Here is a 15,278-nt window from a genome sequence, read left to right as displayed (position 1 = left end):
ATGCTTGATTGAGTTTATGCTTGAAATTTATGGATATGAATCATATTGATATTTTTTTTTTATGTAATTAAATTTATGGATATGAATCATAGTGATAATCATATTAATGTAGATTGATTGAGTTTATGCTTGATTGATAATATGAATTGATTGGGTATATTAAATATTGATTGCTATTTGATATGATAATTTGGTATATTGAATATTGATTGATATGGGTTTAGGGAGTATATTGAATATTGAGAGTGGGTTATTGAAATTTTCATATTCATATGATAATTTGGATAAAAATTAATGATTGATTGAATTAATTGATTTGTAGATTTATGGAACGATTCTTTAAAAGAAAATTATCTACGGATAGTTCTTCTCTGTCTAATCCGGGTAGTTCAAATGCAAGACCAATTGATGTAGATGAGATCTTAGCTAATCTTCAAGCAGACCCTGGACTAAGAACTCGAATGGCGGATTATAGTCCTAATATTAGGGATGAGATCCGAAGAGCATATCTACAAAAGGGACCTTGTCAACCTAGAAGTTATAAATTCCCACAAACTAATCAATCAGGAATTAATAGACGCTTCATTGCTCATTGGTTTGATGATCATGATTGGTTGGAATATAGTATTGCTAAAGATGCTGCATTTTGTCTTCATTGTTATCTCTTCAAATCTAATTTTGATCAAGTGGGTGGTGATGCATTCACTGGGGTAGGCTTCAATAATTGGAAGAAGGCGAAAGAAAGATTTAACCTTCATATTGGACCGGTTGGTAGTGTTCACAACCAAGCTAGAGAAGTTGCTTACAATTTGATGCATCAAACTACACACATTGAAACAATTGTGATCAAGCAAACAAGCCAAGCTCGCACGGCTTATCGCACTTGCTTGAATGCATCACTTAAGTGCACTAGGTATTTGTTGCGGCAAGGGCTTTCTTTTCGTGGTCATGATGAAAGTGCACAATCAAGTAATAAAGGGAATTATTTAGAGCTCTTACAATTTCTTGCGGATCATGATGAAAAAGTTAAGGCCGTTGTGTTGGAAAATACTCCGGGAAATTTAAAGTTAATAGCTCCTTCAATACAAAAAGATCTTGTCAATTCTTGTGCCAAAAAAACCATTGATCTTATCTTGAGTGATGTAAAAGATAGATATTTTTCAATAATGGTGGATAAAGCACGTGATGTTTCAATAAAGGAGCAAATGGCGATGGTGTTGCGTTATGTGAATGACAAAGGACAAATAATTGAAAGGTTTGTGGGGGTTCAACATATAACAGACACTACTTCAAGTGCACTAAAGGAAGCAATTGATGAATTCTTTTCTTCCGCGAATTTGAGCTTTTCCAAGCTACGAGGACAAGGTTATGATGGAGCTAGCAATATGAGAGGTGAGTTCAATGGCCTTAAGACAAAGATTTTGAGAGAACAACCTTGTGCATTTTATGTTCATTGCTTTGCTCATCAACTTCAACTAGCTCTTGTTGCGGTAGCAAAGAAAAACATTGATGTCAACTCTTTTTTCACAACGGCTAATAGTTTGATTAATGTGGTTGGAGCATCTTGTAAGCGTCGCGATGCACTTAGAGCACAATACCAAGAAGAGCTTGTGAGAGCTTTTGAAGATGATTGTCTTATAACGGGGCGGGGCTTAAATCAAGAAAGGACTCTCAAACGTGCCGGCGATACACGATGGAACTCACATTATGGTACGTTGATTAGTATCATTTCTATGTTCCCATCTGTGGTGAATGTGCTTCAAATGATTGTTGATGATAATCCTAATGATAGTTCGGGTGAAGCCTATAAGTTATGGAGAGAAATACAATCTTTTGAGTTTGTGTTTCACTTATTTATAATGAAAGCTATATTGAGAATAACAAACACTTTGTCTCTAGCATTGCAAAAGAAAGATCAAGACATTGTGAGTGCAATGAATTTAGTGAAAACATGCAAGGAAAACCTGCAGTTGATGAGGGATAATGAGTTTGAAGAATTGGTTGAGCAAGCATCCTCGTTTTGTTACAAACATGATATTATAGTTCCTACCATGGATGAGGAATATGTAATTCCAGGGAGATCACGGCGTAATGCTCCAATGAAGACAAATTATCATCGTTATCATGTGGAGATCTTTATTCATGTAATTGATGGGCAACTTGCGGAATTAAATGATCGCTTCAACGAGGTAAGTACTGAGTTACTTACTTGTTTGGCATGCTTGAGTCCAAAAAATAACTTTGTGGCTTTTGACAAACGAAAGCTAGTTCGTCTTGCTCAATTTTATCCTTATGATTTTTCGGATAGAGACTTATTGATGCTTGAAGATCAACTTGGTATTTATGTTCATCATATGCGTTCGAGTAGTGATTTTTCTCAATTGGAAGGGATTAATAGTCTTGCGGAAAAAATGGTGGAGAAAGGAATGCATGAAATATTTCCTTTTGTGTATTTGCTTCTTACATTGGCTTTGGTTTTACCGGTTGCAACTGCATCAGTGGAGAGGGCATTTTCCGCTATGAATATTATTAAAAATCCACTTCGCAACAGAATGGGAGATCAATGGTTGAATGATAGCTTGATTGTTTACATTGAGAGAGATGTTTTTGCTTGTATTGATAACGAAATTATAATGCAACGTTTTCAGAATATAAAAACTCGTCGTGGACAATTGTAACTTGTATTATTGGTTTTGTTATGAATTATGAATGGAAGTACTATCTTTCTATCTTTTTAGCATTATTTTCTTTGTAGAAAAATTTCAGAACTTTTACACTAAGCCCCCTTGGCTACATAATCCTGGATCCGCCACTGTTGGTGGGGGAGAAGGTCAAGACTCAGGTAGAGAGAAAGAAAGAGGGAGAGAGAAGAGAGAAGTAATGTAATTTTTTTTCTTTTTCTATTTGTTAAAATTAAAGAACTGGTGGCATTAAGCTCTATTTCCCTAAATTATACAATTAAAAAAATATATTATGTTAAAATTCACGATTTTCTCAGGCTAATAATGTTGACTCTCTATGAGAGAATTCCTATGCCACTGGGAGAAAGCAAAGGCTTTTGACTTCAAGCCAGTCATGGCAGTGGGGCTTCGCACAACCTTTATCAATTAATTTGACAACAGTTTTCGGCCGTTTTGACAAGTTTCCGCACTCGACAAATGAAAAGTCTTCAATTCAACACACAACACCTTTCTAAAGTAATTTGGAGTCTTCTAGCTTTATCAACGTGGAGCTTTAGGGTAAGCTAAAGTAAGGATAACTAAAGGGTAACCACTCAAATCTCATTCAAAAGTTTTGCTTTTTATAAGTTCAGAAACCAGAATCTCCAAACTCTTGCTGTGCTTTCGTCTTTTCCATAATTAATGTTGAGAGTTTCACTTCTGCTGTGTTTTCTTCTTACTATAAAAAGCGTTTCTTCAAGCACTGATAACTTTTGCAGAGATGACTTCCCACTGGCGCCGGCCTTTGTGTTTGGTGCTTCCTCCTCTGCTTATCAGGTTCTCAATTTCTTTTCATTTTTCTTTTTCTCTCTCTAATTTCTTTTCATTTGTATTATTACCTGGGTTGATTAAAAAATCTACATGACAAAAGGTGGAAGGTGCTGCAGGCGAAGATGGCAGGACCCCGAGCATCTTGGACACATATGCGCAAGCTGGTTAGCTTCCCACTACTTTCTTATCACATTTTCCTTCTTCTTCTTTTTTTCGCTCTTTTTTCATTTTTGTTAGTTGGTTGGCGAGGTCAGGTTAGATTGTAGCAATATTGGGTTTTATGCTTTTATTTTGAATTTTTTTTTTAGTTTTTATTTTTATTAAAAAAATTTAACCTCTTCATGAATAAATTAGTGGAGATTTGCCTAGATATTGACTTGGCAGTCCCAATCTCTTGGACCACAGGAGTCCAAGAAATTGTGTTCACCCACCGTTAGATATTGGATACAAAACCGTATGAAGAAAAAGTAATTCATAAACACAAGTGATCAGGTACAAAATAGTAATTCACATATTCTATTGGCACACACAGTACCGATCTCTTGGACCACATGAGTCTAAGAGATTGTGGTCACCCACTGTTGGATATTAATCCAATGGTTCAAAAAAGTTTCTTAAAAGGAGTGCTAGAGTGAGTGAACCGTTGAATTTACATCCAACGGTAAGTGACCACAAATCTCTTAGACCCCTGTAGTCCAAGAGATCAGGACTGTTAACCCAATTCGTTTTTGTTGTTAGTTTTTTTTTTCTTTTTTTTGAGACAAACTATGTAATTAATAAAAAAAATACATGACAGTGTCCAGTCCCGATCTCTTGGACCACAGGAGTCCAAGAGATTGTGGTCACTCACCGTTGGATGTTAATCCAATGGTTCAAAAAAGTTTTTTAAAAGGAATACAAGAGTGAGTGAACCGTTGAATTTACATCCAATGGTGAGTGACCACACATCTCATGGACCCTTGTAGTCCAAGAGATCAGGACTGTGACAGTGTCGTGTCATATTATTATTGTAAATTACGGTTTTATCACATACTCTAGAGTAAAGTTATGGTTACTTAATTAGTTATTGGTTTTTTTTGTTTTTTTTGTTTTTTTAACAATATTTTCCTCCTTATCCACAAAGTGACATGCAGAGACGGACCCTAAATCTAGTCTGTGAAATTACCTTTACACACCCAATACGTACCTAACTTACGCATTGGAGGTTGTTGGGTATGTATTATGCCGGTATCCTTATCGTTTATCTGAAAAAGGACCTTGAGTGGCAGCCTAGTGGTCTTATGTTTGAATCTTCATGGCATCTTGGTTGTGTGTATGAGAAATCCTCCTCCTCCTGTAGTCTAGATTATCGCTTGTACTGAGGAGAATAAAAAAAGGTCTGCTCTCACTGGCGAAGGACAACTAAGGCTGAAATCTTTTTGACAACAATATAGAGGGAAATCAAAATCTTTTGCCCTCACAATTAGCGAAACAAACATGTTTTTCTTTGTGATTCTCTAGTACATAACTATTCCAAGAATAAAGAAGATCCATCCTCTGCAGACTTCATCTGAAAAAATTTGAGATGTCCAACCACTTCTAATTGTTAATTAGTAGTGTGAGCTTATAAGTACTGGTTTCCTCCCAGTACCCTTTCTAGTGTTTTCAATGTGGGTTATTTTGGTACCTTGTTCCATTCCTATTCTAGGTGGTTACATACAAGTCCTACCAAAATATATTGACTAGAAAATTAGAATATTTAGATAAAGTGGATTAAATAAAATTAATCCATATTAATAATATAATCGACTAATCAAACATTTAGATAAAGTGGATTTTTCAAACTAACATGATAACTTGCGTGTATATGATCCCTGTTAGGTCATTGCTTAACTCAATCTTTCAGGTCATTTTCATGGAGCCACTGGAGATGTAGCGTGTGACGCGTATCACAAGTATAAGGTATATATTTTGTAAAATTCAATCTAGTTATTGCTAATAATCTTTTCTTTTAGTTCAGAGGTTTCAGGACTAGTAGTTATTCACATGTATGTTACAATTATGCAATCACGAGATTCATACTATATCAAGACTAGCTAGTATTCAAGAGGTTTTTATAGCTTTTGGGAGGCAATATAACATACCATATGTTCCGTACAATTACGTAATCACACGATTTATTGCCTAAATAACTAATTAGGAACATGTTGATGCTATTTGATGTTCATACATCATATCATGTTCATTCAAACTGTTGCAGGAAGATGTTCAACTAATGGCAGATACTGGATTAGAGGCATATAGATTTTCCATCTCATGGTCAAGACTTATCCCAAGTATGCATGAGCATCCAATTGTTACTCATATTAAACAAACAACGCTTAAGTTTTCACGCACTCAAATATCCAATTTCTTTATTTCAGATGGAAAAGGACCTGTCAATCCAAAGGGTCTACAATATTACAACAATCTTATTGATCAACTAATCAGCCATGGTTACTATCTTATGATACTACATTGTATATTTTCCTTCGAATTTGTGGAGTGGTTATACTCTTAGGGCATGTTTACTTGGGAATGGAGGAAGTCATGAATCGTGGAACTAAATTAAGGAATTGGAATCAGATCAACTAGGTAGCTTATCCAATTACTATTTTTGAGGATATTCGCGAGTTTAGCATGCAACCCATATAATTTTGGATTGCTTTTTATGTTAGTAAACGCGGGGGAAGACATGAATTGAGTAATTCCAATACCCATTCCTAATAAAGTAAACATGCCTTAAGAAACATGTACCACTTCCACCAATCTAACAATTCTGTAATTTGATGTCTGATTGCTTTATTTTTCAAGCAGGAATCCAACCACATGTTACTTTACACCATAGTGATCTCCCACAGGCACTTGATGATGAGTATGGAGGATGGGTTAGCCGAAAGATTGTGTATGGTTTCTTAACCCTATTTTTGTTATTTTGCGTAATTTCAATGCATCAGGAGAAAAAGGGGAAAGATCATGATGGAACAATTTTGTGGTTGCAGAAAAGACTTCACTGCGTATGCAGATGTGTGCTTCAAAAATTTCGGGGATAGAGTTTTGCATTGGACTACTATGAATGAACCTAATGTTTTTGTACTTGGGGGTTATGATTCTGGATTTTCTCCACCACAACGATGTTCAATTCCATTTGGTCTCAACTGCTCTAGGGGTAACTCCTCAACAGAACCATACTTGGCAACGCATAATATCTTGTTATCTCATGCGTCGGCTGCTAGATTGTACAAGAAAAACTACCAGGTAATTGGAAGAGAAAACAAATTCATGTTAAATGCTTCAAGCACTGTTGTTCTTGCAATGGTGTCCTTACGTCCTTGAATCAAGAAATAATACAGATTAATAAGTGTCACAGCTGCTAATTTTCACTTGTTACTTAGGTCTTCGAGTTTTAATTTCAGAACATAAAGCATTTTAACAAAGAGAATAGTTAGAGATAGGTTGAGGAAATAAGAAATTGAGAGCAAATGAGAAGTAGAAACAGAGAAAACTCTGCAATATTAATTTGATGCCTCTCCTTCTAATGTACATATACTATGTGGAAATGCATAAACAATTATAAGCTCAAACATACAATACAGACCGTTATAAACTATGATGAAGAAGTTAAAAGAAACCCAACCTAATACGACAAAGATTATTCCTTGTAACATCAATACTTTTGGAATGCAGGATAAACAACGTGGGTTTATAGGAATCAACCTTTTTGCCTTTTGGTTTTTTCCTCAAACAAAAACCATTGAAGATGAACTAGCAACCCAAAGAGGCCTCGACTTCTATTTTGGTTGGTAAGTCTGAAATTAACATAAACTTGCAACTTCTCTGTTCTCTCTTTTGTAGTCATTTTCCAGCCCAATTTGGTAGATTATTAGTACAGGGTGATCCTTGAGTGGAACATAAAAAATAGATAGTTTGGATGATCAAGCTACTATGTAAAACCAGTCGAACAAATATATATATATATGTAGTTATTCTCTATTCTGGATGTCTGCACATTATTATCGTGCAGATGTCATTGTAAACAGAGAGAAAAGCAATGAGGGATAGTAGAAAATATATGGCGTCCGCACGATAATAACGTCCGAACGTCCGCATAAGAGAATTTCTGTATATTATATATATAGTTATTCTCTTATGCGGACGTTCGGACGTTATTATCGTGCAGATGCCATTGTAAACAAGGAGAAAAGCAGGGAGGGATAGTAGAAAATACATGGTGTCCACACGATAATAATGTCTGAACGTCCGCATAAGAGAATTTCTGTATATTATATATATACAGTTATTCTATGTTCCGGATGTCTGCACGTTATTATCGTGCAGATGCTATTGTAAACAGGGAGAAAAGCAGGGAGGGATAGTAGAAAATACATGGCGTCCGCACGATAATAACGTACGAACGTCCGCATAAGAGAATTTCTGTATATTATATATATACAGTTATTCTCTGTTCCAGATGTCTGCACGTTATTATCGTGCAGATGACATTGTAAATAGGGAGAAAAGCAGGGAGGGATAGTAGAAAATATATGGCGTCCGCACGATAATAACGTCCGGACGTCCGCATAAGAGAATTCTGTATATTATATATATACAGTTATTCTTTGTTCCGAATGTCTGCACGTTATATATATATCAATTATTATTTACTTGTCTTAACTGCAAACTCATTGTGTCTATTTTGTGTTGCAGGTATTTGAATCCCTTGGTGTTTGGAGATTACCCTGATGTAGTGAAAACAAATGCAGGCTCTAGAATTCCTTTCTTCACTAGGCTTGAGTCTCAAAGTGTCAAGGGTTCGTTTGACTTCATAGGATTTAATTATTATACCGTCTCATACGCCGAGGACAACTCCATCAGCTTAAAGAGTACAAACAGAGACTATATTGCTGACTCAGCAATGAAGACGAGACGTAAGTTTTTGCTATAAGTATATTTATATATCAAACTATATTGAGCCCTAAAAATTTAATCTAGTTTTTGCTACACGTATGTGGATTCAATTTCTTTTAGCTCATCATTTAGAAGATCTTTCATTCCAATATCAATTCTTGCATCAACTGTTCACGAACCAGTATACGATGATTGTAAGAGACAAAAAACATCCAAAATGATTCATTTACCTCTAATGCTTTTAAATTCATAATCACAATGTGGCCAATCTCTGAAACAAACCAATCTCCAGTACTAATATGTCATGCTAATTAACAACAATAGATAACATGTCGAAGTTCTATGTTTGAAGGAATTGAAGAGTTATTTGTTTGGGGTCCTTACCTCTGTTTCATTAAAAAAAGAAAAATAAAAAAGGAATTCAAGAGTTCAACGTCGATATTGTGCGGAAACACTCCAAGACCTTGTCGTTGATAGACTATGCGACAGCATATACACAGACACCTTGAGAATAAAATACACACACCATGAATAGAGTAAGCAAACATACAAGAACACAAAGATTTATCAAGGTTTGGCCCCGTCCTATGTCCTCTTTGGTGATCCCCTCAAGAAATTTCACTAGAAGAATAGGAACAACTTTGGTTACAACAAGAACCCGTTTAGCTCTCTATCCTCTCAACTCTAGGTCTTAATTTCTCTCACACCCTTGCTCAAACCCTTTGATACCCTTGTAAACACCCAAGAATTCACCCTTGAATTTAGTCTTGTGTTTCTCTTTTGAAAATTCACTTTTGAATTTTCCTCTCTTATATTAACCTAGCCCTAAAAGTCCTATTTATAACTCATAGGACTTGGGTTACAAGTTACTAGGAAACTAGAACCTTATTAAATTAGGCTAGACAACCCCAAAATAATAGGAAACCATATCAAAACACGCCAAAACGCCAAAACAGTGCATGTCACTATTTACGTGACGATCGGCCGTCGGGATTGGACGATCGGTCGATAAGGAGTATAAAATCGACTTTGAGCTCTCGGCCTAAATCGACTAGTCACCTGGCCAACAGTGACCAGCTACCTACATTGTTGCTTCCTTGCTACTCCATCCTTGCAGAGCCTTGGGTTTCCTTTTCCTCCTGCATATATGATGAGCCAATCTTCGACAATCTCTACCCTGGCAAACCATCAATCAGCCATGAACAATGGTTAACTCCTAGAACCTTTTTAACCTCTTAGAAACCGTTCTAGTTATTCCTAAGAGGTCCACCATGGCAACAAACCTCTTGCCTTAATGCACCTCAGGTGAGGAGGTGCTCCACCTAAGCTAAACTTTGGCAACCCAGACCTCTTGTGTGGAATAGAGATCCCTCATGCCGAACTTCTTTCTTCTTGCCTTCTTGATACACCTTGACATGCAAACTGCATATCAACCCTTGTTCTATAAATCCTCATGCAACCACCAACTTTGCTCTTGAATTTATGAACTAGCTCATTCCTTTTCATCCAAGCACCCGTTTAACTTTCTCGCTTCATGCTCCCGAAAGCACTCTGAAAACGTAGTTGAATCTACCTTGTCCTTCTATCCAAACCCTTGGGGCAGTTTGATGGCTTCTTTGGGCTCAGACCTTGCTTGTGGTGAAGGCTGCACCTCAAGTAGAACCCCTTTGTGAGTTTGTTGTTCATGCCTATCTTCTTCAACCCTTGTGTCAAGCTCTATCCGTCTTAGAGTCCCTTCTATGATCACCTTGGTAAGAAGTATCTTTTCAGTTTCCATCGACCCAACAATATTCTCCACATCATCCCTTGTCTCGACTTCACCCTTGTGGGCCTTGTCCTCTTATACCGCCACTTTTACACCTATGAAATCAAGTACTCTTGATGATAAACTGTTAATCATACAACCTTAATTAACCTTCCTTGCCATTCTAGTCTTTAGCTTCTTTTTTTTGCACAGGCTCCTTGACAATAAGATCTTTTGCCCATTTTTTCTTGGTACAAAACTCCTCCTCGGTAAAATTTACTACTCTACCTGTTATTGTACCCCCCCAAAAATTAATAACCGTTATTAGGTTGAATCTTCCCCCTCATACTAGGTTGAATCTTCCCTCTCTTAACCACAACCAAATCTTGTGTGACTAAGAGCTTTCCTTCTTTGACCTTGTACGAATACCCTTTTCTATCTAAGGAACCAAGAGAAATAAGATTCCTTCTTAGTGTCGGTACATGCCTTACCTCACTAAGGCTTCTAACAACACTATCTTGCATCTTGATCTTCATTGTTCCCATGCCCAAAACATGACAACTTTTTTTGTCTCCCAATAGAATCTTGTTACCTTTCCTTTCATCGTATGTGTCAAACTCCATCCTATTTGAGAACACATGAAATGAGATTCTAGAATCTAAAATCTAAACCAAAGTAGAACTCTTACCCGAAGAATTTGCCACTACTTCCTTGTTACGCTTCTCATCCGTAACTGTCAAAAGTTCATCATTTGCTGTACTTGAACCTTTAGCATTCTTACTTGAACCTTTAGCATTCTTCATCTTATTATGTTTCTCCTTCCATATCAAAAAATTCTGTTTCCAATAGTCCGTAGACCCACACTTTAAGAACACTTCATTTTCCTTAAATTTCGGATTCCTCCCATTGCCTTTCTTACCCTTGTGCTTGCTTGAACGACACCATTCTCCGGTCCATGTTAATAGACTCGCACCTTGAGAGCTATCTCCAGAACTTTGAGCCAACCCGTGATGCACGAAGTCTTGCACCACCTCCTTAAAATTGAGAGTACTCTTGTCGATCATCAACGCCCCCCGAAAATGTTCAAAGAACGGAGGCAACGATGCCAACAACATCAACGCCTCATCCTCCATGCTATAAACCACATCAACCTTTTACAAGTCCTCAATACACCTATTAAAGGTGTTACGATGCTCCATGAGATTTCCACCCTCCTCCATGTGAACATTTAGGAGCGCTTCCTTCATGAAGTGTTTGTTTGATAGGGACTTTCTTTCAAATATCCATTTGAGCTTTTCCTATGTTTGCTTTGCGGTGTCTTCCATCACCTTGATGGACCTCCTAGCCAACTTGCCGAGCATGTCCCTCTCCTTCATTGTCATGGTTTTAGGTCTTGTCTCCTCGCCTGCCAAGATAATAGTTGGACCTTGATGGGCTAGGTCATGTTTCATTATTTTTTGCCATAGTGTGAAGTTCTCCTTCCTTGTGAATGTCTTCACCTCGAGCTTCATGCTATTCGTTTGTGGTGTCTTCATTTAGGAGGTTTCTCCCACCGCATTCTTGTCGGCCGCCATCATCAACACTTGCAAACACTCTTAAAACTATAAGAGCGTGCCACGAACCGCAGCTTTGATACCACTTGTAGTGCGGAAACACTCCAAGACTTTGTCATTGATGGACTATGCGATGACACACACACAAACCATTTGAGAATAAAACACAAACACACACCACAAAGAGAGTAAGCAAACACACAGGAACAAAAAGATTTATAGAGGTTCGGCCTCATGCCTACGTTCTCTTCGGTGACCCCCTCCAGAAATTTCACTAGAAGAACAGGAAGAACTTTGGTTACAACAAGAATCCCCTTAGCTTTCTATCACCTCAAACTCTAGGTCTTAATTTCTCTCACACCCTTGTTCAAACCCTTTGATGCCCTTGTAAATACTCAAGAATTCACCCTTGAATTCAATCTTGTGTTTCTCTCTTCAAAATTCACTCTTGAATTCTCCTCTCTTAAATTAACCTAGCCCTAACAGTTTTATTTATAACTCATAGGACTTGGGTTACAAGTTTACTAGGAATAGGAAACTAAAACCCTATTAACTTGTACTAGAAAACCCCAAAATAATAGGAAACCACATCAAAACATGCCAAAATGCCAAAAACAGCGCGTGACACTATTCACGTGACGACCAGTTGTCGGGATTGTACGATTCCTCTTCCTCCTGCATCTATGGTGAGCCAATCTTTAACAGTCTAGTTGCGGCTAATCCCATTATGGTAGGAAGCATAACTTTGTGGATGTATTAGCCCAGCCTCTGTGAAAATATATTGGTAAATATCTATTGCATGTTAAAAAAAGAAAAAAAAAAAACTGAAGTTTTGAATTATTGGCTTCAAGGTTTCCCCCGAGATTAATTAAATATTCGCAAAATTATTGGTTTTTGTTACATGATTCATCTATTACATCTTTTTTGTACTGCTTTAGTGTGCGCATTGGTCACTATGGGGCAAGTTTTGTCTTGGTTAAGACATGATATAATTATTGATTTAACTTACAAAGTTTATTTGTGCAGTTCTGAAATGTAATGAATCATCATTCGAGGTAAAACTTTGAACATAACAACTTGTTAACTTTAGAGAGATGGGTTATCGACCCACTACTAGCAACACCGATATTATTCACAACTTAACCACTTACAAATTCCAGTAGGTGTGTTGTTTTATCAAAAAACCTCGGTGTTATTAGGAGTGGTATCATTCATTATATATTGTATTTATTTTTTCAAATTTTCGATGTGGGGTTAAGTTAGTGTCATTTAACCATTTATGGAGTTAATTTCAAGCATTACTAATGCATTTGTTTGATGTAGTATCCAATAGCTCCCTGGGGCCTGCAAAGACTGTTGGAATATATGAAGCAAAATTATGGCAATCCCCCTATATATATCCATGAAAATGGTATATCCCTCTCTCTATCTAAATGCTGAAATTTAATCGAAGTAGTGCTATAATGCATGTATTTGAATATACAGTGTTGGAACAATTTGCAATTTAGTTTAGTGGTACTTTTAGTTTCGCTCTTCTTTTTGTAATAAAGTCATATATTTAGATGATAATGTTATAACCTAATTGAAAATTATAGAGTACAAAGACTTAATTTTGGCTATTATAATGAAGTAGTGGCATTATAGCTTTTCATGTTTATATTCTTTTCATCTATCTCATTATCTAAATGGAAAAGTATTGGCATCCTATATATTTTAGGTCAACAAACTGCACGCAATTCATCATTGGAGGATAGGTCGAGGGTAAAATATTTGCGTGGACATATCCAAAGTTTGCTTGCAGCTGTAAGGTATACCTATTATCTGCCAGTTATAATTTAACCCAAGAGTCATATGACTTATCTTATTCTCTTGTAACTAATAATTAATTCCATGAACAAAATTGAATAACAAACTGGGTCAAGGTCTTTATAATTTAACCCAAGAGTCATATGACCTTGACCCAAGAGTCACAAACTGCATGCAATCCTTCATCTCCTAACCCAGTGAAAAAAGACCATGACCCAAATTGTTGTTTAAATAGGCAAAGTGAGAATTGGCAAGATATGTTTCACTTGTGAAGTCTTTATTTTATTTTTATACAAGTGATAGTCTAAACTATAAAGCGATGAAGGATTTCTCACACACATTAGTCAAGGTCTTTTTCACTGGGCTATAACCGTTCACCACTTATGAAGTCTTTAACTATCTGATATCATCTTTATTTGCTTTTTTCTTAAGTGGTTTTTCTTGTTTTATACCTTAGTTTGACAGCTAACTAGTACTTGTTCTTAATCACTGACGGATGCTATGAAATCTTTACTTTTGGAAGGAATGGATCAAATGCCAGAGGCTATTTTATATGGTCCTTCATGGACTCCCTTGAGCTATTGAACGGCTATGAATCAAGCTTTGGCCTATACTACATCGATTTGGACGACCCTGATTTAAAAAGACAACCCAAACTCTCTGCTCATTGGTACTCCCATTTTCTAAAGAGCAAGAACCTCACCAGCTTAGATGGATTTCTTGAATCCCTTTCGCATGGTTACCATTCTCAGTAAACTTTATTTTACGTAGTCAAATACTTATGTAAGGAGTTTGTGACTTAAGTGGTTAAGAGCACATATCCCTCTCCTCCAATATTGCTTATATCTAAAATAGTTATGCAACATTAAGATACATCACTTTACTTAAGTCATAAACATCAATTATGTTCAAAAATAAAAAAGGGAATTTAAACTATCACTTGTATTCAAGTTATAGACAGAGTTGAATCACTATTAGAGATTTGGGTTTTGCATAAAATATTTTAATTTATCTATTGCAAAATTTGAAATTTATCAAAAAGCTCTTAAAATACATTTACTTCCTAAGCCAGTACTTCTCCAAAAATGGCAAGACTAACCTAAAGTTTCAAGAAGAAATACGCATGAATCCCTAGAGCTTCATTCAATAAAACAAGATTACAAATAATGATGGAACATGGATGTATATCTATGGGGCCTCATTAAAACTTTGTCATGAAAATTCATAGTAGGGGAAAATCCGGTCAAGGAAAATGAGTACCACTGCATCCCCTGAACAAAACAAAACTACACACCCTCCCTATCTCTGTCTAGCAATGGAAGAATCCCAAAAGGTGGCATATCCTCCCAAAACATCTGATGTTGAAGCCGCATACTTGCTCGGGCCAAAGAATGCGTCACCTTATTGCACCCTTGGGGTCGGAACAAACATTCACAATTTGCAACTGTGATAATAGAAATTTAACATCCTCAACTAGATTCCCCAAGTTGCACCACAACTCTTCTTCTCCCTTCAATAAATTCACCAATTCTTGTGAGTCTGTACATATGAAAAGACCTATCAACCAATGTTTTCAAAGGCGAGGCGTATAGGCGAGACGTTTTTAGTAGCACTATGCGAGGTGTAAGCCTTGAAGCATTGAGGCGTAAACCTTTTGAACATGAATTTATTTTAATAACAAAAAATTATAAATAATACAATACAACTAAATTGTACTAATTCGTATTGAAAAATATTTATTCAACATTAAAAGAAAAA

The 15,278-nt window shown here is 36.4% G+C and overlaps 2 protein-coding genes across 2 annotated transcripts; both read left to right on the top strand.

Moving 5' to 3' along the window:
• Positions 327–2,678, top strand: LOC109949634. Its single transcript, XM_020565718.1, has 2 exons — positions 327–1,710; positions 1,900–2,678. The coding sequence occupies exons 1-2, from the start codon at positions 327–329 to the stop codon at positions 2,676–2,678; spliced, it is 2,163 nt and encodes a 720-aa protein (XP_020421307.1).
• Positions 3,257–14,430, top strand: LOC18774021 (beta-glucosidase 11). Its single transcript, XM_007207231.2, has 13 exons — positions 3,257–3,497; positions 3,592–3,655; positions 5,377–5,432; positions 5,731–5,806; positions 5,894–5,965; positions 6,327–6,414; positions 6,512–6,767; positions 7,197–7,312; positions 8,217–8,437; positions 12,741–12,769; positions 13,038–13,125; positions 13,432–13,522; positions 14,044–14,430. The coding sequence occupies exons 1-13, from the start codon at positions 3,363–3,365 to the stop codon at positions 14,273–14,275; spliced, it is 1,524 nt and encodes a 507-aa protein (XP_007207293.2). The 5' UTR covers positions 3,257–3,362; the 3' UTR covers positions 14,276–14,430.

The sequence above is a fragment of the Prunus persica genome, chromosome G6, assembly GCF_000346465.2.
Source record: "Prunus persica cultivar Lovell chromosome G6, Prunus_persica_NCBIv2, whole genome shotgun sequence".
Lineage (NCBI taxonomy): Eukaryota > Viridiplantae > Streptophyta > Magnoliopsida > Rosales > Rosaceae > Prunus > Prunus persica.
This window is presented reverse-complemented; position numbering and strand designations above follow the sequence as displayed.

Bases quoted from the DNA above. Each gene is read 5' to 3' on its own strand.
- LOC18774021 (XM_007207231.2), top strand. From the start codon at position 3,363: ATGTTGAGAGTTTCACTTCTGCTGTGTTTTCTTCTTACTATAAAAAGC. The intron at 5,966-6,326 runs GTTACTATCTTA...TTTTTCAAGCAG, and splicing joins TGATCAACTAATCAGCCATG to GAATCCAACCACATGTTACT. The intron at 6,768-7,196 runs GTAATTGGAAGA...TTTGGAATGCAG, and splicing joins TGTACAAGAAAAACTACCAG to GATAAACAACGTGGGTTTAT.
- LOC109949634 (XM_020565718.1), top strand. From the start codon at position 327: ATGGAACGATTCTTTAAAAGAAAATTATCTACGGATAGTTCTTCTCTG. The intron at 1,711-1,899 runs GTACGTTGATTA...CTTTGTCTCTAG, and splicing joins ACGATGGAACTCACATTATG to CATTGCAAAAGAAAGATCAA.